Source organism: Pseudopodoces humilis, chromosome 4, assembly GCF_049639895.1.
Source record: "Pseudopodoces humilis isolate 2021_Gansu_Grassland_sample_001 chromosome 4, ASM4963989v1, whole genome shotgun sequence".
NCBI lineage: Eukaryota > Metazoa > Chordata > Aves > Passeriformes > Paridae > Pseudopodoces > Pseudopodoces humilis.
In genome coordinates, this window is record NC_142203.1 from 49914657 (window position 1) to 49942197 (window position 27541).

At 41.0% G+C, this 27541-nt stretch overlaps 2 protein-coding genes and 1 long non-coding RNA gene across 6 annotated transcripts in view; 1 reads left to right on the forward strand and 2 right to left on the reverse strand.

Annotated features, from left to right (window-relative positions):
• The window catches only part of JAK2 (Janus kinase 2), an 86371-nt gene extending 85087 nt beyond the window's left edge, over positions 1 to 1284 (reverse strand). For 2 of the 4 annotated variants that reach the window (XM_014252283.2, XM_014252281.2), the window contains exon 1: positions 555 to 798. The gene's annotated coding sequence lies outside the window, so the exon portion shown is untranslated. Of the gene's footprint in view, positions 1 to 554; positions 799 to 922; positions 938 to 1175 lie in introns of those variants that run through there. The other 2 variants (XM_088054047.1, XM_014252286.2) reach the window with 2 other exon arrangements.
• Positions 1285 to 1380: 96 nt separating this feature from the next.
• On the forward strand, positions 1381 to 18525 carry LOC148184503 (uncharacterized). The gene is made up of 2 exons (XR_015772391.1): positions 1381 to 1504; positions 17401 to 18525. It is a non-coding gene; the product is annotated as an uncharacterized LOC148184503 (long non-coding RNA).
• Positions 18086 to 27541, reverse strand: part of RCL1 (RNA terminal phosphate cyclase like 1) — a 34771-nt gene continuing 25315 nt past the window's right edge. Inside the window, exons 8-9 of the mRNA XM_005522690.3 lie at positions 26459 to 26562; positions 18086 to 18734 (exon numbers count right to left, since the gene is read on the reverse strand). Of these exons, the coding sequence (XP_005522747.2) occupies positions 18584 to 18734; positions 26459 to 26562 (255 nt within the window). The 3' untranslated portion in view covers positions 18086 to 18583. The remainder of the gene's footprint in view (positions 18735 to 26458; positions 26563 to 27541) is intronic.

Genomic DNA, 27541 nt, shown 5'->3' on the forward strand with positions numbered 1-27541 from the left:
GATGCATTCTCATCAAGCAGGAAACAGTAGCAGCTACTGTATTCCTACTGAATCCTCAAATTACTGCCACAAACCCTAGAAAGGGAAGAAAAATGGGCATGCCCAAAGAGCATCACTACAGTATTAGCACCATATCAATTACAAAGAAGATTGAGATGCAGGGAAGGAAAATAAAGCTAACCCATAAAACTGATCCAAAATACCTTTAAGTGTGCACAGAATCTCTCTATAGTCTTCTGTCGGTACTGATTTTCCATAAAATAGAAACTTAAGAAATACTTCTCTCACACCTAGTTACACACAAATTACATTTAACTAGTAACAGAACAAAAGAAGTTGATAATAAATTGGTAACTTTTACAGAACTAAGATGTCAGAAACACTGATCATGAAGCAAGTGCAAATCTCAAGTGCAAAATCACACTCAAAACCGTTAATGGCCATTACAATCTTCCCAATTAAGTTTCCTTCTGTCCAGTAACCAAAAGGAATAGCAAACAATTCTCAGCATAAAACAATTTGTGAATAACCAAAGGAAGGTGTTATTTTCTCACCTGTCACTGACTGCAGAAGTGAGAAATTTGAAGACAATGCCAGAATCAGGTTCTAATTAGACATCAGTTGCAAAAAAAAACCCCAAAAAAAACCAAAAAACAAAACAAAAAAAAATTTTAAAAATCTGAGTAAGTTTTATCTGAAATTCTTCTCTTAAAAAAATATCTTGTGAAAATTAATCAAATCTATTAATTCACAACCCACACCTAACGGAACACTTCCCCACGCAGAAGCAAATTCAATAGAGACATAGAGAAAAACCACAAATGGGGTTTTTCGTGACTGTCTGCCCTCCTTCTGAGAGGAGATTTTTTTTTAACGGCACAAATAAGTACTGGCGAGGAAGTTCTCCCGCAACACACAGCACCTCCACCGAAGAGACGCGGCAGCCACACTTCCAGCTCCCCCGCCGCCCAGGTCGGCCCCGGCCCGCCCCCCGGGAGCCCTGTTTACGGAGCCGGAGGAAGCCTGCGTGGTGCCTCGCACCCAGCGCCCGCCGGGCAGCGCCGCCCGCCCCCGCCCGCCGGGGGGGAGCCCCCGCCCGCGGGACGGGGCGCGGAACACGGCGGTGCAGCCGCCACCCCGGCTCCCCCCCGGGCCCCGCTGCCGGCCCCACTCACCGCGGCGGCGGCGGCTGTGCAGCGCGGCGCGCAGGCAGCGTCCCGCCCGCTCCCTCCCCATGCACGGCGGCGCCGGCCGGGGGACGCGGCGGCAGCTCCGCGCCGACCCGCGCTCTGGCAGCTGCCTCCAGCTGGGCGGCGCTCCCGCCGCTCACGACATCGCGCGGCCGCGGGCGGGGCGGGTCCCGCCGCGCTCCCCCGGCCGGGCGCGGCCGCTCCGAGCGGGGCCGGCCGTGCCGGGCGGGGGGGGCTGGCCCTCCGCCCGCAGGGACACCGTGCGGCCGCAGGGCAGCCTTCTCGTCACAGAATCACAGCACGAGTTGGAAAGGGTAAGGGGGCATTACACATGGGTCGTCGAGCCCAGCTTTTGGCCCTACACTGTAGCACCCACGAGAGTCACGTACGTGCCTGAGAGCGTGATCGAAACTCATCTGGAGTTCTGTCAGGCTCCGTCGGCACTACAGAGGGCACCAGGGTTTTGTCAGAGCGAGAAGCGGAACCGCTGCCGAGGAGGCGAGTGCTGCTCTTTGCCCCGCTGCTTGCTCGGCAGTCGGTGTGGGCAGCAAGGGCTGCTTGTCTCTCACCAGCCTCCGTCTGTAGGAGCCCCTGAGGTGAAAGCTGGACCGCGGTGAGGCGAAGGACATCGGGTGTGAGGGACAGATCTGGCCTTGTTCAGCCATGGTAAACAAGCAGTGCGTCTTTGCTGCGGTCTGGCTGCACAGTAGTGAGTGTGTTAGCTGGGCCAAAGAAAAAATGTTTTTTAAGCAAAGTGTGTGTGTGTGTGTGGTCTGTGTGTGTCTGTGTTTCTCTGTGTGTGTGTGCGTGCTAGTTCTGTCCCACCTCCTGAGATTTATTGCACAGTTCTGACTTCTGAAACGCACACTTTTCTGTCACTTCCTGTGTGATGAGTTTGTTCCTTGTCTTCTTGTCCGTGCAACGTAAACATGCTTCACCTGAAAGCTCAGGAACTGGGCTGTCTGTTAGATAAAGGAAAAACATAAGTGGGGACAGGGAAAAGCTGTATAAAAGTTTGATGGATAATGACTCTCAGACTGCTAACAGGCTCATGCTCATGACACTCATGCTTTCAAAGCAGGCTGTTACATGTCAGCTAGCAATTTGGTAGTGTCAAAATGTAATTCTTTAAGAACAATCTTACTTTGTCATGTCACTGTCATTTCTATGATGTGATGCATGTTTTTTTGCTCTGTACAGAAGAAAAGAGTATGCCCATCTGCTATAATATCATCTCACAGTCTCATGTCCTGTAAGATCGTCTCACAAAATCTAGGCTATTTCAGATCTGAAATTATATCAGTGGGTGCATTGCTTTGTTTTTGTTGAATGTGCAGTGTAAATACCTAGTGATTTTGAAATGAAGTCAATTACAGCATATTTTCTTCTTTAATGTCTAGTCCTTCATCTCAAAGAAAGTTTCTGCAGTATTACATCTTCTAATAATTTGCTTTTCATGATGTCTCTTCTCAGTTTGCAGTGTAGGAAACTCAAGCAAGTTTCCAGCAGTGACACTGGAAACTTCTTCCAAGCAGAGAAAGGAAAGAAACTCCAAAATAAAAATATTCTGATGCCTCCCAAACATAATTACCTAATATGCCACTGATACCCAGACCACTCAAAAGATAAGGAGAGTAGTGTACTGCATTGGTTGTGCTCACTGCATAACATAAGACTCGTCAAGATTTCTCTTGACAGAACCCTGCAAATGCAAAGAATTGGACTGAAATACATGACAAACCCTTATGTTGTTAAGTGTTTTGTCAGGGTCAGACTGTAGCTGGACCTGCAGAATTTGTCAGCCTCTGGAATGATAAAGCATACCATCATTTGCTTCAATTTTAAAAGTGCAGTCTGTGTTAGGACTCTAAACATTACCGCTTATCTAATGACACCTTGCATTCTTGTTTATCTTCTATTATAATTACACATGTTTTAATGTAATGTAGCAAGAAACAGCATTGTCCTATGAAATATCCTTTTTCATTAGTCTGTTCAGCATTGTTCATTACTTTCATCAGAGTTCTCGCTACTACATCACTTTTCAACAAATCCTTTAAAAGGCATCTGCACTCAAAAACTGTGAACATCTCAGATTTGCATCTAACTACCATTTAAGCACCCCCCTTCCCTTTTTCTTGCTAAACGATCTTACAGTGTCCATACATTTGCATGTTAATATGATTGGACACAAATTTAAACCTGTGGCAGGGAGTTGAAGTACCGTTTATCTCTGTGCTGTTCACACATTTTATTTTGCATATTCACGCTGTGTGAATACCGTCATGTGTAGGGTGTACTGACACAGGCATAACCACAGAATCCAAAAACATGGATTCTATTGCTAAACAATAAACTTAATAAACATATTCCCAAACAATGGACAAAAATACCACTAATTATATACAAAACATTATTTCTAGAGGTGGCGTAGCAGCTTCAAATTAATTTTGCTTTTCAAAGCAAATTACAAACTTGTCATCTGTGTACAAGGCTTAGTTTAACTCACTTGAATACTGTGTTCCAAATTCTGAGATTAGAGTGCTGGCCAGGAAATAGACTTTGTTTCATTTTCATGTTAAAAAAGCTGAAAATTACAGAACAGTTCTGTAGTAGTTCCTTCAAAAATTCTCATAGTTGTCCTTTGATTTATCATTTTCAGTTGAAATTAAAATCAAAACATATTCTCTGTTCAGAAATAGGGAGTTATTTGCAAAACCTTTGCAAATTACAACTCTAAGGAAGTTACTTACTTTAGTCAAATCTGTGAAGTCAGACTGCATGTGTTTCACTTTTCTTTCTACCTTGGTAGATGTTTTAGGACGTAAAATTCATACTATTGGTAAGTACACATGTCATAATGTTTTTTCTCCTTTTCTGTGTGTAGTAGGCCCTGCCTTGGAGAAAAACATATTTTGGTTTAAAAGCCCATGCTTTTTCTTTAAATATATGGCACAAAGAACGGTCTTAAAGGAAATGTTTTCATTTTTTATAGTCATTCTCTGAAACCTATTTCCTGAAGTTATATGACTGATTACCTCCTTCCTGGAGGAGAATGGAAGAAAAAGCACCTGTAAATACAGGTTTGTGTATGACTCTTGCTTGCAAAAGGACGCTTCTAATTCATCCCCTTTGGGAAAATATAACTTAGGAAAAGAAACCATCTCTTGGCTTTGAGGGCCCCAACAGCAAACACAAGATTGTCCCCTTCCAGACATGCATTTTATACCTGTTCCTCTGACAGACAGTAAAAAGTACCTAAAAGTACCATTTGTAATGCATTTCTGCAAAGACAGCTTTTGGAGCATGTACATAAGAATGCAAAATGTACAAAAGGTACTTCTCCAGACACTAAACTGTACCCTCATTGCTGCTTCTGATGGAAGAAGCACTTCTTTGTCGGTTCCTTCTCCAACAGCCCACTGTGTTCTTGATCTTGATCTTGTGCATCACACAACAATCCCATAGGAAAAAAAAAATTCAAAACCCAAATAAACATGGAAAAAGCCCTACAAGAACAGGCATTAGTTTAATTGCTGAGCAAGTAAAAAGCACTCGGAGACTGCAGTGACTAGTGCAGAACAGTGACTTCTATAAACCAGAGGGATGGAATCGAGTAATGCTCCCTGTGTGTCCAAAACTGCCCTGTTTCCTTTCCCAGAAGTTTCCAGGAGCTGGATAATTCATTTTCCAACAGCTCTCTGGGATCCCCTCCAAATGATACAAGGAGAAGACAGACAAACCTGCTTTGTAGCCTACAGTGACTAGGAATAGTGTTTTGCCTGACAGATTGTTTGCTTGTATGAGGGATGGGTGTGCCAGATGTCCAGTGGCATTAAATCTTGATTAAAAATTATTGCATTACGCAGAATACAATATTTCTGTGTTTCTTACCAATATTGGTAGCATATGCACAAGTCAACCACATGTAGTGCATGAGATTTTCATCTGCACCTTTCAAATTTAATTGTTCCAGTTTTGTGGATTTCAATAGTTTCTGATAGGTTTTCTGCAAATAAAGATTAAATTATTTGCTTATTTACTGTTTAATAAAACTAATTTCTTCATGTGAATAGTAAGGCCTGTACTGATCTCCATACTGCTAGTGGCTCTATTAAATGATGCAATCCTTTGAACACTGTTATCCATGTGGCTCAGCGTAGGTTGATGTGGATCTGATATGGAAATGGAGCAAATTCATTTCTTGCCAAGTTAGTTGAGTCAAATGGAGCAGCAGCATGGGATTTCCTTTTAAGGAACATGTGCCTTTCTCTTATTAGAGGATAAAATCTAGCATGCAGCCAACGGTTTTGTAGCTGAAAAAAGCAGGCAGGCAAGTAAGCACAAGCAATTGGTTTAACTGTAGAACTCCATAATAAATTTTTGAAATGCAGTCCACTGATGGGAAATGGCTTGGTAAAAATGGTATTACACGGAACCACAGATTTACTGTCACTCTGTGACTTTTTTGCTTATTAAACATTTAGGTATACTAGTACCCCACAGTGAGGAAAAGAGTCAGTAAGTCTGAATTTCTACTCAAAATCTGCTAACAGAATGAAATAGAATAAAATTAATAAAATTGCAACCTGAGGCTGAATGGCAACCTTCAAGCATAGACACAGACGACTCAGCTTTGCAGGATTTGCTAGTGGCTCTGCTGTCAAAAGTCCTAGTGATTGCAGTACAGGTGCTTCAGGAGTACCTCACTACACCAGGTCTCCATCAAGTAACAGTTTGTTTCCTAATCAACTTTTACTTGCATTCTGTTTTGCTTTGTTTTCCCTTTCATCTTCAAAGCAGGATATCTTCTGTGCTTAACTGTTATCTAAATACAATAACTTGCAAATTTGTCTTGGGTTTGCATGGCCAGGTTTTGATAGTGGGGGAGCTACTGTCTTCTGTCAGAATGTGCTGGAAGCTTCCTGCATGTCTGGTAGAGGCAGTGTCAGACGTCTTCAAGACAGACATGCTGCTGGTCAGGGCTGTGCCAATCAGAAATGGCTGTAACGCCTTTTGATAACATATTTAAGACAGAAAAGAAGTTATTGGGCAGATGTAATTGCAGCCAGAGAAGAGCAGAGTGAGAATATGTAAGAGGAACAGCTCAGCAAACAGCAAGGTCATTGAAGAAGGGGAGGGATGTGGTGCTCGAGACACTGCAGCTGGGATTCTCCTGAAGCCCATGGTGCAGGCCATGCTGAGGCAGCTGTGCTCATGCAGCCTACGGAGGACCACATGGATGCAGAGATCCCCCTGAAGGAGACCCACACCAGAGCAGATGGATGCCCAAAAGAGGCTGTGACCCAGTGGGAGGCCTGTGCTGGAGCAGGTCCTGGAAGGGACCTGCAGACCCAGAGAAAGCGCACACTGGGGCAGGTTTCCTGGTAGGACTTGTGACCCTCATGTGAGATCTCATGCTGGAGCAGGCTGTGCCTGGTGGATGGCACCCATGGAAGAGTGACACACATTGCAGCAGTTTAATGGAGAACTATTATTTTCTGTGAGATGAGCTCACACTGGAGAAATTAGTAGGGAACTGTCTCCTGTGGGAGGCACTCCACCCAAGAAAAGGAAAGACTTCTCTCTCTGAGCATGGGGAGAAAAAGCGTGATGAACTGACCATAACCCCCATTCCCATTCTACCTTCACCACTGCAGGAGGAAGTAGAGCTAGGAAGGAGGAGAAATGGAGGAAAGTGTTTTTAAAATTTGTTTTACTTCTCATTATCCTGAAGATTTTCTTGGTAATAAATTCAACTAATGACCAAATTCAGTCTGTTTTTCCTGAGATGATAATTGGTTTGTGACCTCTCGCTGACTTTATCTCAAATTGTGAGCCTTTCACTTTCTTTTCTCACCCATGTCCAGTTGTGAAGGAGAGCATTACAGCAGTTTTGGTGGATACCTGGTATCCAGCCAGGATCAACCCTCCACTGAATTCAAAAGGTTTTTGGTTCTATTGTTATACAAATTGTATTCACATTCATAATAAAGATCAATTAAAGTGTCTTCCCAGATCTATCTGTAACTAGGAAAATAACTTATGACAAAGAAATCATCTTTGAAAATCCCATGGGCATAGGAAAGTCCTATGACTTTCCTATGATTGAAAGATTGGAAACCTCTCAAAACAGATTTTGGACAGACCAGGGTCCATTTTTTCCTTTGAAAAATCAAAGCAAAATCACCTCAGTCTTTCTTACCTTAGTCAAATATGGGAAACAGCCTGCTTCCCTCACATACACAAACTAGTATTTCTCTATTAATTCTTGGAGTTTCCAGATATTTAAAGTGACTCAGAAACTGACCAGAAGTGCTCTAAAGCTTTATGTGTTTCCAGCCCAGCTCATGTGAATACCTTCTCCAGGACTTCATTGTGTACAGTAGTCATGAATGCATAATGACCCGGCATCAATTTGTGTAATTGTTGATTGTTCTTTGAATAGTGTTTTCACATATGTACATATATTAGAATTTTTTCTTATGTCTCAAGACATGAATGGATATTTAGATGACGACACCCGTTATAGATTTCTAAAATTAATATTTCTGGAAGTTAATTCTGTACTGATTAATAATATCTCATTTTAAATGCAATAGACTGCATCTCTCTAAATATTCTTTTACCATGCACTATTATGGAAGGTTAACCTTCCTGAGCTTTGGCAGCAGTTATCTATCTGTGAAAGCCAGGAAGCCTCAAAAGTTAATGTTTATGTAAATTCATTTCCATCAGTAGTGTTTCATCCTGTTGAGTTTGGGTTTGTTTTTTGTTTGTTATTTTATCTGTTGTGTAATTTAATCTGCTTTAGTGTAGCAGGATGTGAGTGTGATACAGCTAAATACTAAAAGGATGAAAGACAACACAATGGGGTAACAAAAATCCTGTTAAGGCCAACTGTTGAAGTTTTTGAATTTCCTCATTTGAGAGCTCAATCTTTATTGTATTTTTAATTATTTTTTTTTCCCATTATGAAACACATTTAGGATACAATTACTAAGCACTTGGATGCAATACAGAAATCAATGTAATGAGACTGAACCAAGTGTATCTTATCTTGCAGATTTTCCTGTCTACTTTACTCACATCAATCACCAGAGGCCTTAATGAGGGTTCTTAAGTTTAGCATGAAGAAGAGAAGGCTTCAGGGAGAAGTCTTCAGGGGGACTTTATAGCAGCCTTCCAGTTTTAGCAATCTTCTTGTAAAGGACTCTTATGGGAAGACTGGAGAGAGACTTTTTACATGGGCATGTAGTGACAGGATGAAATGGCTGTAAACTGAAGAAAGTAAGTTTAAATTAGATATTAAGAAGAAATTCTTTACCATGAGAATACTGAGGTGCTGGAACAGGTTTCCCAAAAGAAGCTGCAGATGGTCCACCCCTGAAAGGGTTCAAAGTTGGATGGGACTCTGAGCAGCCTGGTATAGTGAAAGATGTCCCTACCTATGACAGGGGCATTAGAGCTAGATGAATTTTAATGTATCTTCAAACACAAACCATTTGATGATTCTATAAGAGCAAGAAACTTTAATATACACACACAAATATACAAACAAGAAACTTTTATGAACTGATTCTAGAAGTCTCTAAACTGCTTACAGTAAAATCAAAATGAAAAATTTGTTTGTAGTTAATTTTTTCACATGGCATTTTCAACTTAATATTTCACAATGAAGCACAATGAATTACACTTTTGTTTCAGTTTTACTTCTGATGAATAGTATGCAGTAGCAGCAAGTTGTGCTTTGATTCACAATCCTGGAAAAGGATGAGCAGAGTTTAAAATCATATACCTATTCTAATCAGTCTGAAATACAATTATAAAAATATGCAGTCTTCTGATTCTTCAAATGTGCTAAGTAATTGTTGCTCAATGTGCACACTGGCAAAACTGTAACATTAAAGTATTTTATGCTAAAAATAAATTATTAGCTATCTTTAGCATAGCTGTTTTGCTTTTGAATCTTTTGGCCAATTTCAGTTAAAACTAGCAGGAGTATAGGGTTTTCACAAAGAAGTAAATTCCTAGTCTGGATTCAAAAAGATACCCTGCAATCGACCTCTGCAAACCAGCTAAGAGGCAATTCTAAGAGAGGCCTGTCCCACACACCACCACTTCGGTAACACAGCTTTCATTAATTAATTGTGGGGTCAGACTCTACATAATGTAACTACTGATTTTCACTATACTATTGCTTTGTAGTTACATTGGTATAAACAACATCAAACCCATGCCAAATCTCTCTTTCCTTTAACTCCCTTATTTTTGAATTCCAGTCAGATCAGTTAAAGATCTTTCTTTATACTTAAAACAATAAATCAAATTCAGTGCTTTTAATTTTCTATATTAAAAAAAGCACCCAGCAACTATTAAATTTGAAAACATTGATTTCTTGTTCCACTCTTTATAGTGTGATGGAAATAAACTACATTTTGGAGCTCTCCAGGAGAGCATTTCAGTATCTAGAAATAGCTTCCACTAACCCCGTTTCTTGGAGGAGGAAAATTTTTAGATAAGCAATTCCAGTAAGTATTCCCTGACACTGAGGCACACATACAAAATAAAGCACAAAAGCTCTCCCTAGGGCAAAGAATACATATTACTTGCCATTAAGCTTCCTAAAGCTTAGGTTATAAAATATTTCGTCAAGGTAGTTGTACCTCAGGCAGAAACAGGAGTTAACTTGATCTTTCCAGGGAGTAGCTTCAGAGTGTGTCATTCCCAAGATACCTTTCATGTGAAGGACCAAAGCAATTAGATGTGTTCATCTAATTGCTTCAAAGAGCAGAACAAATTCTCACCCACTGAAATTAAGGAAAATGAAAGAAAGCTAGTTTTCACTCAATGCTGAGCAAAATTTCATGTGGTTTTCACTCAATGCTGAGCAATGTTGAATCTGGCATTCCCAGGACCAGAGAAGCTGCAAGAGTGCCCTGCAGGCCTGGCACTGCCTTCAACACAGCTAGACCTATGGAGGAAACCCAGTCCTCTGAGATTAGTCACAGGTGTCCAACCCTCCTGGTTTTGAATATCTTCTATTCTCCTTCCCCTGCTGCTACAGAATTGAGTCAGCCATAGACAGAAGGCCTAGAGCTACCGAAAAACCCAGACAGATATTTTCGATTACCAGAAATTGTGACAACAGGAGACAGTTTGTGCTTAAGAGATGCTGCAGCAGGCAACAGAAATAAATATTCTACTGATCTGTGGAGTGGTTACCATTCTAGTAAGTGTCAGAGGAAGCAAATTGAAAACATTGCAATGGGGACAGCTTTTACTTGGAACTGCAACTGTTCTGCTTACCCTCAAAAGTGAAACTAACAAGCCTCACATGGAGCTGTTTGAGTTTAATATTTGGCTAGCAGCTGCAGTTACACCAGAAAAAGTGGATTGTCATGAGATGCAACTACTGAATTACTATGCATAGCATCTGTGTTTCTTGATTTGTTATATGAGCTATTGCTGCAAAAATATGCTGGCAAGCATATTGCTTTTTTTTCTTTTTTATTCCCTAGGAAATGCTAGTGGGCTAAAGAACAATATTTAAAAAAAGCTTTAAACATTTTAAATATAAACAGATAATTGAAACAGTGGCACAGTTACATTAATTTTTTCAATTGTGTGCTTCTATATCTTTGTGACTTTTATTCCCCACACTGCTTCATTGAAAAGCAAGAAGCTAAAAAGTGGTATCTAGTCCTCAAAGCTCTGTCTTTTAAGCTAACCTTGTCTTTTGCTAGAGATAGTCTTTGCAGTAGCAATGGTAGACACCTCACATGATGAAATATCATAAGGGTTTTTGGTTTGGTAAATGGGAAGTTAATGACAGAAACCACCACAGTATTGATAAGCAAACACAACATTAGGTTGGCTTCCTTAACAGAAGGTCCTAAAAGAATAAAGCCTTTCAATTTCATAAGACTGGAGCTTTATATCAAAATTTTATCTTGTGCAATTCAGAGACTTAGGACTTTATAAGAATGTGTCCATTTAGTAGCATAATATTCCACTAGTTTTAAAGCAGCCCATACATGTTAGTGCCACTCAGCAAGAAAGTTTTATTTTGAGTGTTAGACTTAGTTTCCTTTCTTGTTCCATTTTAAAATCAAAATTATTCAGCCAGAAGACCATTATTTTTCAAGACGGCAAGCCTTCAAGGAGACCTCTGAAATGGAAAAGATGAGGACAATGCTTTGTTTCCACAGCAGGAACTTCTAGAGCAGATTTAGTTAGAAGAAATCCAGTCTGTCTCTTCACTCTTCCATTTCAGAAACCCTGGATGGAAACCCCTGTAGTAGGGCAGCTCTGCCCCTGTAGAGGCAGATCAGTAACCAGTGGAAAAAAGAGAGGAAGCTGTCTGGGTGAGTGACCAGGGGGACAGCCTGCAAAGGATTCTGTGTACATACACGGAAGATCTGAGAACTGAAATGATGCAGCAACTCCAAGCCCCACTACAGTATGGTAGGGACTGTTCTTCCACCTTGTACAACAGAGCAAAGACCGTAGATCTAACATGAGGAGTGAGAAGAGATCAATGGAGAAAGGGATCTACTGCAATGGAAAGCTTTCTCAAATAAAACTGGCAGAATTTAGTCTCTAGATGTAGATGAAATAAACCAAACAAATTCTGCAAAAAAATCAAAAGAAAGAACCTAAATTTCATCAAAACAAACTAACAAACAAACAAAACCCCACCATTTTCAAAGCAAAACCAACATTTTAAAAAGAGCAAAAATAAGCCAGGGAGATTTAGGCTTGTAGAGCCCAAAGGAGCTTATAGCCATCATAAAGTGAGGCAAATGTTTGCACAGACCTGATGTTCTGAGAATCTTGATATTTACTAGTCTAGCTCCCTGTGGGATACAAATGAGTCACTTCATTCTTTCCTGCCATTGGCACAACAGCAGTTCTCCAAAACACAGACTTTGGAACAGAGGATAAAAATGCATGAAGCCAAGAATTACATTACATGTAATGCAAACAACGTACCTTTTTATATTTATATGCCTATGACTTGGAAATAACAATTCAAATAGTATATTACTTAGTAGCATTGTTATTGTCTGGGGAAGGCATAAGGCAGAAGCAATCAGTGAGAGACTTCACTGTAATCTGGAAAGTGAAAAGAGAAGTTTCAGACAAGTTCCTTCACAGCAGCTTTTCTTTGAAAGTGATTCAATGAAGAAAATGCCATGAACATAAATATGATGAAGTTTTCACTCCGTGTGTCGGTCAGGCAAGTGACAATTTGGTAATTTCTTGTACTTTCATTACAATGTCTCAATAGCTATTCAACAATTTATGACAAAAATTGCTCTTTTCTGTGCAAACTTGTGAGACTGAGAAGGGAAAAGAAGGGTAATAGGATTCTGCAATATCTTTCTCCTTGGCTGTTAGTTATCCTCTTTTTGCTTCTAACTGTAAATTTCAAGTTTTTAAAAAAATCTGCTAACTATGCTTATTTAACTTGGCAAACTGAAACAGATGTTCATTCTTTATTTCAACTTTAACCAAAAATTAAGAAAACCTTTTTAGGCAGCCACATCCAGCCTCTGGTGGTACAGCTTTAGACTAGCCCCCCTCACCTTCTTGTTGTGTAAGAAACAGTTAAGTCTGTGCCTTGTCTAATAACCTTTTTTTTTAAGATGCTCTACATAGCATGGAAAAAGCCAGATCTTTCAAAACAGCTCTTCACTTTGAATTCTTATATCATTGCTTAGAAAAGTCTAGAGAAAGATCTTGACACTGTTTCAAGGCAAAACTTGTTGCTGGCATTAACAGTGAAGGATGAAGAAATAGTATGTTCACTAACAACCTGACAAACACATTTCCAAAAGAAACAGAAATAGCATTTCCTAGTCTGTCTTATTTAGCCCTGATTCACTGTGGATGTGTCCTTTGAAAATCTATTATGTAGATTACTTATGTCCCAAAAATCAAGTGAAAATAGTGGATAATAAACTTGTGGCATGAATTATTAAGTAGATTTTTACAGTCAATGCTCAGAAACATTCTGCAGTAGAAATTCTTTCCCAGTCACATTCTGAATGTTTAGATGTGTCTCCTAAATACAAATACTTTTATGAATCTCTCAGAAAGCCTTACTTCTTCAGGCACTTTCTGAATGTGTGTACACAAAAAAAACAAATAAACTCATGCATATTTTGATCTAGACGTATCTTGCAGATGTTTAGTGCATTATACAGAGAATCAAAACTGCATTTCCAGACACACAAAGAAAATTGTTTGTCCTGATTGTGCTGAGGGATGACCATTCAGAAGTCTTAACTTACAAAATATATCCACATTCATCAAAAGTTAAGAAAATATATCTACATTTACGAAAAAAAGTTGCTAGAGCAATTTTTTCCTTATCCTTGGAGACAGTTTAGGATTGATAAAATATTTAAGTAACTTTCAAGGAGCAAGGTGGCAGCAGGTTAAAAATGTAGTGCGAAGGGGTAAGGCATTTGTTCTTAAATGTGTAACTTCTGAGGCATCCACCCTCATGGGTGTCCTCCTGAGCCTGTTGCATTTTGTAAAACGCGATGTGTCATTGACATGTAGTGATGATCACTGGAATCAAGCTCTTAATCCTACTAGCTCATCCACAGTTAAGCCCAGATAGCCCCATGGATCAGTCTCCACAAGGTCCTGCAGATTTTCACCATGGGCTCACTGTTGAAGGAGTACTCATGTTTGCTGTGTGAGCAGCATAGTGGAGGCTGCCAGGGAAGTATTGCCAAACTGGTACTGAGAAGAGGGAGTGACTGTGTGGCAGACATATAGCATGAGGACAAATGTGCAGAGACACAGCCTACCTCTGTGTGCTCAGTTGCACAGAGCAGTTGTTACTTCATTTCCATGGGCACCCAGCCACTGTTAACCCTCATGTAAAAAGTTTATTTTGGCCTTTGTTTTCATATGGCTACACCCTTGATCTACTTTAAACCAGGTTTCCTCTGTGGGTCTCCTTATTTGCTACATACACATGCAGAGTATTTCTATACTCTCTAATACACAGTGAATACAGCTCAGGGCGCTCTTCTTAGTGCATATACATAATCTTACTGTTCCAGGAAAGAGATTAGCACTAATACCTGACAACTATTGCTACAGATTTACTACAAATCACCCTAATAGTTCTTTCTTGTAACAATGTCACAACTCAATTTATATCTAGTCCAAATGCTATTTGGACATTGTGATGCTGCGACACAGTGCATGACTTACTTCTGTTACTCATCCAGTGCCAACACCACACAGTTCAGCCCACACACTCTTCTCTGCAGGACTTTCTGTCTTTTTACCCCACTCATTGACAACAGGTTAAAGGAGTTTTTCAGAGCTTGTCAGTGTTGCTCAGAGATCAGGAACAAGGAAGACACTAGATAACCCATCATGAATGCTCTTTTAAGATAGAGCTTACCAAGACCTAAATAGTAACTGCAAAAGATGCTCCTTCCATATTTTTATTTTTATTATTATACAGTTCTGTGTCTCACTTGGGATCCCTTAGGAGCCAGATTAAATAGAAGTTGACATACATCAGACATACAAAATAAAAGTGTGGAGGTAGCCACACAATATTTTTAAAAAAAAGGAGGGGAGGAAATAATTAACTCATAGACAAAATCATGCACCTTGAAAAAAGGTTATTTTCTTGTCTTTTTTTTGCCTCTGGTTTCTGTCTCGAGAGTGTGATTGAGAAACAGGGAAGTGAATGTCAGAATTTACAAGCAGAGAATTATGCCTCTGTGGGTTGAAACAAAATCCATACCACCCATGAGGAAGAAGAAGAGAGAAAGTATCTATGCTCTGGCAGTAACAAAACACCATTTTGAAAACATTACCCAAGACAGCCATGTACTTACTGTTTTGGCCTAGCTAGCTTACCTACTATGTGCTTCCCCAGACACTTCGCCATACGTGTTTGGTAAAGTGCACTGGCTTGGAATGAAACACTTTTGCTTGCAATATAATCTCTTCTACTCCAGAAGCTGTCCTACAGCAAGTTAGCATGAATTTTCTGACTTAACCACAGAACATGCAGCCAAACTACAATCATAGCATCACAGAAGAAAGTTTGACAACAGGTATTACAAAATTGGCAGGAGATGCAAGGTAAAGGTATATTTTACAAATACTTTTCATGTCACCATGACTGCCACTCTAACAGTACTGCACCTACAGTGCTGCAACCAGCTCTAGGAAACCCAGCATAAGACCTGGACCTCTTGGAGCAGGTCCAGAGGAGGCCCATGGTAAAGATCTGAGGGTTGGAGCACCTCTCCTCCTCATGAGGACAGGCTGAGAGAGTTGGGTTTGTACAGCCTGGAGAAGACCCTGTGGAGACCTTACAGCACCTTTAAGTCAGTACTTCATGGAACCTAAAGGAAGGATGAAAAGGAACTCTTTTAAAATGCCTGTAGTGACAGAAAAAGTTGTGAGGGCTTTAAGCTGAAAGAGGGTATGTTTAGATCAGCTATTAGGAAGGAATTCCTTACGGTGAGGGTGGTGAGCTGCTCTAGCAGGTTGCCCAACATAGTTGTGGATGCCCAATCCCTGGAAGTGCTCAAGGCCAGACTGAATGGGTCTTTGAGCAACCTGGTTGGGGGATGGTGGAGCCAGATGATCTGTAAGGTCTCTTCCAACCAAAACCATTCTGATTCTGTGATCAGAGCTGTTCACCCAAAGGGATTAAATTACTGATGGATTGTTCAAAGAGTACAGGATTATTCATGTACAGCTAATCACTTCAAATTTAAGTTACCCGAGTATTACTCTGCTGTGGATGGACTGAGATGAGAGATGTGCCTCCTAGTAACTGTAATATTTACCAAAAAGTCTGTGGCTAACAACACTATGAATTTTTTTCACCAAAAATTAATTTCCTCTGTCCAGCTCTAAAATTAACTAATTACTGCTTGTGTGATCAGACCACCAAAACAGATGTCAATTGCTGTTTTGCCATTAAACACATAGCTTTTATCTGCAGGATTTCCTTCTAATAAGTACTTTTCCCAGAATATGAAGGCCAAATAATTTCAAGAAAGTTCTTACCTAAAACCTCCTCTGGAATTGTTAATATTTCTCCAAAGAGTGACTCTTCTGGAAAAATGTATTAGTTTCATATACCTTTCATTTTCTCTGTAAAGCAACAAGCAAATTCAGAATTGCAGCAAGTGTTGTGCTGTAGTGCTGTGCAGTTTGCAGCAGGGCTAAGGCCTACCAGTCCAATTTTAACACTGAGGTTAAGTACAGGTAATTGTGTGACATAATTATTGCTGAAGAATCTGCTGCTTGGGCAACTTATGTCTCTATGCCTGGTGCAACTGGAACATTTGGAAAAACTCACAGCTTTATAGTTAAGCTTAAAAATAATAAAGCTTTTAATTTTTGAAGTTTTGACAATACTTAAAAATTTTTATTTAAGCAAATTTTGGAAATCGGAGCTGTGGCTTTAATTAATCTTTAATTAATGTAAGCTTTATATTTTTATTCCAGTGGCTTTTAATTTTAGTTGATACATTTCACCTTTTGGATCAGTTGTGCCTTGTATTTTGGGTAATTTTAATTCATAAGGCTTCTAGTTTTTTCATTACATAGTGACAGAGGGGAGCAAGGTAAATTCTTTCAGGCCTACATATCTTTTTCTAACTTGAAATGTAAAAAATATAGTCATTATTTTATTTCACATCCTATTGTTTTATTTAGGATTTCCTTAGCTGCAAGTCAAATTTTTGAAGGCTAGTAAATGATAAGAATGGCTTCACCCTTTCCCTTCCTCCCTCTCTGGCGACTCCCAAAACTGTTTTTTTGATGTATTACTTCAAGATAGCCATTTATGTTATGACTTCCAGGCTTTTTTTTTTTTCCCAGTTGTTGCTGGTTTTGGTTTAAAGGGAAATAAAACCTTATTTAGGAAAAAAATTACTTTATTTTTTTCAGATCACGTGTGACACATTGCAACAAGAATGAAGTACAGTAAAAAAATTACTCATATGGCTGCAAAAGTTAACAAAACACTAATACCGAACTTTTGTCGAAGTCCTTTTTGGGTCCAATATATATTCTTCATACTACAGATGTAATACCCACTTTACAGTGGCATCAGATACAGTTTGTAAAACCATTTTAACACAGTCAGTAGTATCTGCTCTCTCTATATACCAGCTTTTGACATAGTTTTATTTTTCTCCAGACACATGAAGTATAGTCTGAAGTCAAATATAAATTTCTTCCCTTGTGTCAGGAGTTCAGCATTAACTTCAACAGGTTTGCCTGGAATCTACCAGGAGCCTTTCATGGGTAAGTATTTACAACCTGGTAGAAACTTTTTTGCATCTGTCAATCCAAGCACACAGTCCATAAAGCTTTACTGGCACTTTAAAAAGGGAGCAGATGCACAAAGTATGATGGTGGAACTGAATACATTTTTCTTTCTCAAAGCCTACAGCTATTTTTGCTACCACTCACAACTAATTGTGAACCATGTGTATAGCTTGCCAAACAAACCTAAAATGAATATTTGTATAAGTCAAAAGCTGCCATGGAAGTCTATCCTCCCATGTCCATCTTTGAAAAAGAGGCTAAAACTATTCAGTGTAGGCTGTCATCTCTTCTGCAATATTCTAATATTAGGAAAAATAAAAGACAGATACTTTATTCTTGCCGTGACACTGCAACCCAGAGATGAGCTCAGCTGGTCAAAGCATGGTGCTAATAATGCCAAGGTCATGGGTTTCATCTCTGTATAGGCCATTGACTTAAGAGCTGAACTCAGTGATCCTTCTGGGTATTTCCAACTCAGACTATTTTGTGATTCTGTGAATTTAGTAAATGTAAACAGGAGAGGAGCATCTGACAAATTCTACACACATGCAATGTATAAACAAAGAATTTACTTTAATTTTCATGCCAGTATCATTTCTGCAATTATCTAAAGAAACAAATATTTCCATTGTGGTAATTTGTTTTGCGATGCAAAGCTTGTTTTGGTCAATTTTGTTTTCCCTCTCTATCTAAACCTTTCAGAAAAAAATGAGTGAAATCAGTAAATACATAAAACCAGAGCACTCACCTCATTAAGGCTTGAGACCACAGTGACATGAGGCACTTGTGTCCTATTCAGTGGAATACAGTGCAAAGAGTCCCAAGTCAGCTGAGACTCCAGAGAGCCACTCTAAGCACAGAATACTGGCATTGCATTTATAAATAGCACAGATCTAAATAGTCTAATGTCAGCTTTATTGTTTACATGCAGTGAGCTTGGATACCCCCACCTGGAATCATCACAGGTCTCCCTGTGCCAAAGTACACAGACAGGTAGGTTTTATCAGATCTTTGCAGCATTTTCTGTCTTTCACAAAGTCTGTAGATGCTTTTTATCTTATAGTTTTACTGAGGTTGCAAAATCCAATGCCAACACATGTCATTAAGACTTTCTCCCCGCCTGTGTGTTCTTCCTCAGTGGTCTTGGTTTCAATTTTAAACATGATCTGGAAGAAGCTTCTGAGGTGTCGCAGAAACTCAATTCTGAATGAGAGAAAATAATACAGTTTAAGAAACAAAACAGAAAGACCAATAGCATTATGTGCTAACACAGATTCCAGCAATGAGTATGGTGACTGAAATATGAAAATATTGTTTAGTACAGAGAAACAGGGCTACAAGCGCCAAACACTGTTCTCACTTTTGTTGTAGAATTAGCTATTGACCCCTACTGAAACCTCTGCGTGCCCTGTATAAGCAGAAAGAGGAATGGTATGGTAATACAGCAAGACAAAATTGTGAGGGAAGAACAAAGGAGAGAAATGTTGCCAGGCAAGTAATTTACTCCTGATGCTGACTCTTCATCAGGGCTATATGAACCACATACCAGCCTGTGATTCTCCTTTCCCCTGCCCAATGTTTAAAGCAGAAATAAAATATAAACAGGAATAGCCAAAAGACTGGATACAGACTTTAAGAGAGATCCCAAAGTAGGTGTTTGATTTCTGACTGATTAATGACTTCTCCACTTCTCAGTTAAATGTTTCATTATTCATTAGAATTCATTAGAATTACATCCAGACTCAGAATTCTTCCTGTTTTCCCATTTTCAGGAAAAAAAAAATTCCTTTCATCATTTCAGACAAAAAGGCAAGAAGAAATTAAACAATAACAGTGATCCTAAACAAACACAGACTGAAGGGTAACACAAAAAAACTATAAACAAATAAAATAAAAAATCCAAAAACATCCAAGAATACACTTTTATTGGCTTCTCCAAAAGAGGGAACATGCAATTGTACCAAAAGACTACCAAAAAAAATTTGTAATTGCTCCTGGCGGAAGTTTGGATTCTTCCAGTCATGGTCACAAGCAGCTCTGCAGTCTTGAACTAAGACTGAATTTCCTCCAGCAATTGGTATATGCTTTTCACAGTTTAAAGAAAGGGAATGTGGACATCCTGTTCACACATTGGCTTGTCTGCTCTACATGCTGAAAGCATAATTGCAAGCTAATCACACATACATCATTACAACAAATCAAGAGTAAGTACCCACAAAATAGGAAGAAGGAGACCAAAAGCCTAAGACTGTCCCCACTGCAACATCATGAGGCCTCTGAAAGCCTCTTGGCAGCTTCTATTCACAGAAATTGTGAAGGAGTACAAGGAAAATTGCAGGAGCAAAATTGCTTTATACACTTCAGATGGGCACACTGCTACTCCTGCACTCAGATATATGCACAGGAGAGGAGGAAAATGGCAGGAAAAGAGAGGCTACTTTACCCATACTTGTGTGTGCTTGGGATGATCTTATCTCTGAGGCAATCTGCTAAATACCTCTGCAGGGTGAATGTGGGAACATTGCTCCCAGTGCTATGTATACTTTCTCCGGCACCTTCCTGGACTGATAACTTGCCTCAGCACAGACACCAGCTCTCTCATCTCTCAGATGGACTAACAGTTGAAAGGAAGAACTGAGAAGCACCTTTTCTTCTGTGCCTCCCCAGCTGCAAGGTTTCTGATTGCAGCTATAGCAGGCAAATGGGCATATGCTGGCACAAATGGTCCAGTAAAGCTGACAGTCAACAAGATCTGTATCAACCTTCTCCTTAGCTGTGTCCTCTCACAGGCTCTGGCAGCGTGACAAGAAAGCAGCCAAGCCCAAAACAGCAGGAGTAGCATGCTGAACTGCAAGGAGGGCACAGAATAAACTGTAAAAATGCCAGAGGCATGTGGAGGCCAGAGACTCAGGGAAAAATCCTAAAAGGTGATCAGGAAACTCTGCAACATGTTGGTGGGATCAGTTGAGTCCATACCTCTCTTTGCACATAGGTGGGCGACCCTGCATCTCTGCCTCTTTTCCCTTTTAAATAAAGGCAGAGTGAGAAAAATATCAGCCCTCATGTACATGAGAAAGGCTCACTGGAGTGCAAACAAGGGGCAGGCTGCCTTGGGACATCAAGGGAGAATGTAGAAGCAGCAAAAGGCCAGCTTTGTCTTGTAGCAGTGGAAGCACAAATGGTGTGAGCCCTGAAAATAGAAGAGAAAGAGGCAGGAAGGTAGGGGTATGTGAGAGAAAGCAAGCTTGTAATAGCTCTGAGGTTGGTCTGGGTCACGGGTGGGCACCTCCAGTAAGAGTGCAGGCTGCACCAACCACACAGGCACAGGCTGGAGGACTGAGGGAGGGGGTGAAAGGTACAGAGGTTTATTTTGCTGAAAATTTACACTGTGTGTTCAGGCAAGAACAAGGCAGCAACTGAACAGAACTACTCCTTAGGTGCAGGGACAACTACGTGAACCACACTGGAGGCCTTACAGCCAACAACAAGAGTAAAAGGCCTGTTTATCTAAGCGCTGTCTTTTCCCCAAAGCCTGCTAAGAATTACCAAAAAGCACACAAGAACTTCACACATTGGGCAAAGCAAACAACTAACAGACCAGTGTGAGAGAAGACCTGTGCACCAGCAGCACATTCTTGGTTCAGCTGCCCTGGGGCCTGCGCAGGGCTTTGCCTGGTAGTACTGGCAGCCCCAGGACTGCTCTCCTGAGTCCTGCCAGAGACCTTCTGTGGTAGTTTGGCATTTAGAAAAACAAAGTGGAAAACACCAACTGAAGTGATTTATCTGAGAGAGGCTGCTGGGAGCTTCTTCTCTATTTGAGATCAGGCCAGTAGCTGGGCAGTTCTCAGAATTGACAGCATTTTTAACCACTGAAACGTGAGATCACCTTTGTGAATACCACCTTTTAAAAAGCCTGGGAACTGCTTATCTCTTTCTTTCTGGCCTTCAAAGGTATCGGCACTCTAGTGTGGCTGGCCCTGCTCTCCCATGGCCTCTGCAGCCCGGTACAGGCTGGGCAGCAGCTCCTGGGCAGGGGATGGAGGCTGCGGGGCTTCCCCCCGGCCCCAGGCTGGGCCAGGCTCTGCTGCAGCCCCTCCCGGGAAACCCTCCAGGTCCCATTCCAGTGGGGTGGCTGAAGCCCTTCCCAGGGGGCCCCCAGCCCTAGGCTGGGCCAGGCCACAGCTCCTGACATCTCACCGATATTTCCCCCCATGGCCCGCACAGAGAGCTCCAGGCCAAGGACCATTCGCTCTGGGCTAAAGAGACACCAAAGCAGTTTGAAATCCGACACCATGAATACCCGGCCGAGGCTTGGGCCAGATTCAACCCTTTCACTACACAGATGAGACCTAGAGACTTTAATCTCCTCTCCAGAGAGAGGAAAGTGGGAGTGATTGACACGTAAAAGACAACATGAAACATCAAGTCAGTAAGAGAAAGAGTCAAGCCTCAGATGGAAGGAGAATGAGGAGATGCTTTAATAAGCTGAAATACTCTTTTGGTAGGGCCATGGAGAGAGACAATAATGTTCTGAAAAACTCCTTTAATTAATGAATGAGTATTGGGGGGATGAAGAATTCAAATTGGAGATCTGAGCAGAGGTATCCATCGATGAAGCTAAGCAGATGGTGGAGTAACTGTGATCCCAGGAGATGCTTGAACAGAGAGAAAGAGAAGTGAGAGCCGATGAAGACCCTTTGCCCCAAGGGAGAGAAGAAGAAAAACCTCTGTTCCCAGAGATGATCACAGAGACAGGTGAAAAGAACCTTTGCCTTTGAATAACTCAAAATAATACCCCTTGAGTTCATGGCCCATGAACACACACACCTCTAAGTGTAATGAAAATGGGAGGAAGGCATGATGGCAGAGTTTTTTCCCAGGTGGCTACCAATCATAGAAATGAAAAGCCATGAGAAAACTGTTTTCTTGTGGAGAACTCTCCATGGAATGACAAGAGGAAACTCCTCTCCCTTCAGAGACTGATGAAAAAGACTATTGTATAGCTGGTTCTGCTTTAACATCCCAGGTTTTGTCTCTACGGTATCAGCTGAGAAAGGAAAAAGGTTGGGGGGGGGGGAGAAGATGTTTCTGGAAGTTTTATTCTGGTTTCTTATTCTTGTAGTCCTGTTAATAAAGTTTCTTTATTCCTTTTAAGTTTTAAGCCTGTTTTGCCCTTCTCCTAATCCACATCTCACAGCAAGGAATGAGTAAGTACTCTGGTGATTTTTAGCTAGTGCTAAAACCCACCATGTTATTTGATGCATTGCATCAAATGCATATTGATGCATTTCCATGGCTGGGAAATCTCAAATTGGTGAATCTAAGCTACTACACCTTCCCAGAAGGAGACAGACTGAGGAGCTGGGGATGGGCATCATCGTCAGAGGAGAAACTTAAAGTGTCAGCTTGGCTGACAGAGGCAGAGGCATCCTAACCCCACCTCCTGAAGCCCCTAAACCGTTGCAAAGCCATGGATTGGGGCACTCAGGCTTTCCTGTTCTTCAAATAACACTGGTTCATGCTGATCCACCTGCCTGCAGACAGGTCTGTCCTGTCAGACTGACCTCTGTGAGTTAGTGGCATGGCCAGCACCCTGCACTTGATTTTAAGCTCAACTTGACAGAAAGGCACTTGCTTCTGTGAAATATGGATGCTAAGAAAGTGGTAATGCAGACAGCTTATGGTCATGCAGACTGGTAGCCCCATTGCCACTCAACACAGCCCTGCTGTCTTGGTGTTGCCTTGGTGCTGCTCATGGTGTTGTCTGCCCTTCCACTCCTCATTGTTAGTTGAGGCAGTGGATATCTCCCGTGAAAATAAGAAAGTTCCTCATTCTAATGGACATATTCCAAAGCATTTTGTCCCCATGTGATGCTCTCAGCAGCCAGCTGAACTGCCACATTCATGCTGTTTTATGCTGGACAGAGAAGAAAATCTAGCATAACATAGCTTTTAAATAACTTCAGATTCTGTAGGGTGAAAGTGTTAAATGTCTCAGCTGAGAGAAAAGAAGGAACAAGGACATGGAACATGGCAATACGAAAATTTACTTCATAAGCTTGTGTATCCAATGAGTTGCTTTGGAGCCAAATTTACTAGTCCCTTATAAGCAGTCTTAGTTGAGGGCATGCGGGTGCTGTATAAAAAGCTGCATTCTATCTGAACAGATCCTCACAGGACTGATGAATCACAGATTCTCACAGAATCATAGATTTTATGATGTACTGCTTCTGTATGTGTACTTCTGACCTTTATCCCTGCTGAATACACCTAGCTTGGAAGTGACAACCCACCAACTTGAACTCAGCCTGCTTACAAAATAAACTAGTGCATTTTCTTGATTTTTGCAGAACAAAATAAGGGTAAAAATTAAAAAATACTCACAATGACAACTGATTGGACTGTCTCATATACTTAACTGTGCACTTCAAACACTAATATCTACTCTTCTGAAACCTTCCACATGAATACTTACTTTACAGGGGATTACTTCCCTTTTGTGCAATGGGACACTTCCCTGTCTTCCCTCAAAATCTGATGAATGTTGTTTCCAAGGTATCAGGAGTTGAGAGGAGCAGTTAGGTAACTTTTAGCTCTCATGTGATGGCACCACCATTCTTCAGTTATCACAGTACTGTACCTTTCACGTATACAGCACCGGTACCATGATAACCGAAAAAGGACAGTTCATGCTCTTACTATTTGATGCCATTGTCAGATAAACAGACCTCCCTTCATTTGACTAAAGAATAACTGCTCAGTCTCTAGAAAAAAACCCTGTGATTTAGTAAATCCCTTGAAAGTCTGAAAAATTAAAGTTTTGATAATGGATGCTGTTTCCCTAACAAGTTTCTCCTAGAATTCAATTTGGCCACTGCTGTGAAAGATAATAAAAAGTGTTTTTATATATACATTAAAAGCTTAAGGAAGGCCAAGGAAAATCTCCATGCTTTACTGAATGCAGAGAGGAACATCATCACCAAGGATGAGGAAAAGACTGAGGTACTTTAATGGTAAGACTCTTGTCCTCAGGGCCACCAGCCCCCTGAGCTGGGGTCAGGGAGCAGAATAGATCTTCTGCAGTACATGAAGTACTGAGCCATTTAGACACTCAGATGTCTATGGGATTGGATGGGATTCATTCAAGGGTACTGAGGAAGCTGGCAGAAGCGCTCAGCAAGCTGCTCTCCATCACGTAGCATCAGTCCTGGCTAACTGAGCAGGTCCCAGAGGACTGGAAGTTGTCCAGTGTGATGCTCATACCAGCAGGGTCAGAAAGAAGACCCAGGGAACTACAGTAATAGCCCATGGCTTGGATGGGTATCCTCTATCCTAAAAAACCCTCTGTATGGCTGGGCCCAGTGATTGGTGGTAGATGGAGTCAAATGCAGCTGGTGGCCGGTCACCGGTGGTGCTCCCCAGGGCTCAGTACTGGGGCCAGTTCTGGATGGGGAGATTGAGTGAAGCCTCAGCCAGTTTGCAGATGACACCAAGCTGTGTGGGAGTGTTGATCTGCTGGAGGGCAGGCAGGCTCTGCAGAGGGATCTGGACAGGCTGGATCATGGGCCAAGGCCGTGCTGTGAGGTTCAACAAGGCCCAGAGCTGGGTCCTGCCCTTGGGTCACAACAGCCCCAGGCAGTGCCACAGGCTGGGGCAGAGTGGCTGGAAAGCTGCCCAGAGGAAAAGGCCCTGGGGGTGCTGGTGACAGCAGCTGAACAGGAGCCAGCAGTGCCCAGGTGGCCAAGGAGGCCAATGGCATCCTGGCCTGTGCCAGCAATAGTGTGGCCAACAGGAGCAAGGCAGGGATTGTCCCCTGTACTCAGGGCTGGGGAGGCCACACCTTGAATTGTGTGTTGTTTTGGGCCCCTTACTCCAAGAAAGACACCAAGGTGCTGGAGGGAGACCAGAGAAAGGTAATGGAGCTGGTGAAGGGTCTGAAACACCAGTCCTATGAGGAGCAGCTGAGGGAGCTGGGGGTGTTTAGCCTGAAGAAAAGGTGGCTCAGGGGAGACACTGGTACTCTGTAACTGAGACACAACTGGGGAGACACAACTGCCTGAAAGGAGGGTGTAGCTAGGTGAGGGTTTGGTCTCTTCTCCCAGGCAACAACTGACAGGATTAGAGGAAATGGCCACAAGCTGCACCACCGACGGTTAAGATTGGATATCAGGAAAAGTTTTTTCACTGCAAGGGTTGTTAAAAATTGAAATGAGTCACCCATGGTGCTGAAGGAGTCACAATCTGTGGAAATGTTGAAGAAACAACCAGACCTAGCACTACAGTCTATTTAAGAAATAGTGTTCAGTCAAAAGTTGGACTTGATGATCTTAGACGTATTTTCCAACCTTGATGATTCTGTGATTCTGTAACCTGTGTTACAACTAGCAATATAAGAAATTAATTTTTTTCCTATCCTCTGAACAACTATCAGCTACAGACAAAGCTTTAGTAAAAACTGAGACTGAAGGACCATATAGGATTCTGCTGTCCAATAAAACCTTGAAATAGCTCCATGAATTGAAGTCTTAAGCTGTTTCATAGGAAAAATAGCAGCCTTAGAGTTTGGCTAGCCATATGAAATATGACATTTAATGATACAGCTACAGAGAGATCACTAGGGAAAAAATAGTAGTGTACCCTAGGCAACAAAAAGCCAACTGATGTACACATACATTCCAGGTAAAGAACCATCAATAAACCCTGTCTCTGCAATTCCCAGAAACAGGAATAATAGAGAACAGTAAGGAACTCATCTAACATGTAGAAACAAACTCTAGGCAACTTACACCACTTGTCTCATTTGAAGTCAGGTACTAGTTATTCTATTTGTTACCACAGGCAAAATCTTACATATATAAAAATAGCTGTGCAATAAGACTAGTGAATTAAAACAAAGCTGTGTAATTGAACTGAACAAAACAACTTACGTGTATGGTGACAGAGGTCCCAACAGGACTTTGGAAACATCACGCTGTCCAAGTGTCATAAGGAGCAGAGCAAGGCTTTGATTTGTTGAATCTACACAGCCTCCCTGCAAACCAAAATGTTTTAATAATTAATCTTTGTACAAACCAGAAATAGGGATGGGAGGAGAGTAACAAAGGCAAAAGATACACTTAAAAGGCTGAAATACCACTCCCAATTTTTAAGGGACAAGAAGAAAAAAATCTAGATTTTTTTAACAACAACAAATTAAGTTCACACGGCAGGCTGGGACAAGACCAGAACTAAATCAAAACCCATAAGAAGGTGACATTAAACATCCCTCCTATTCTAACATCCCAGAATGTAAACACAGAAGAATTTCTTTGCAGTAAATCGAAAAGAAGTATTAGTTCTAGTTCACATGTGTCTGAAGATCCATGAATTCCAGCTCTTTACGATAACAATAGTTACATTTGGACAAACAGTTCAGTTTTAGCAGATACAAAACAGAAAGTTAAAAGATATTTAGCACTTATCCACAAAACCCCTTGCTGCCAACTTTTGGGGGCTTAGACTTGTAAAACATTTCCCCTCCATAATTAAATTTGAACTTTTTTTTTAATTGCTAAGTGAAAGAGCCACACATAAAATTAAGTAGAACCACATGTACTCTTGTACATATTTGACTGTAGTAAGTCATATGCAATGTAAATTTTTCTGTATGTGGAAGGTGTTTACTATGATGCATACATTAATTAGAACTGGAAGGCTAGAATTAGAAATAAGAATTGCTTACAAAGCTGATAGATAAATTTAAAGGGATATTTTCAGTCAAGGCTGCTGTAGAGATAATTTACCAACTACTGCTATGCAAAACCACTGAAAATAGAAAAAAATCTGTCATTATTTTGGACTGTTCTTATATTCATACTGATCCACAGCCATATGAAATCTATGAACAGTGTTCTGCTGCATCAGGCCTAATGCTACATCCTTTGAATAGGCTCTTAGGAGAGGCTGAAACTAAAAGCTCTTATTTTTAGAACCAAATCCTCTAATGAGGTAAACTGACAGCTACCTTTGTT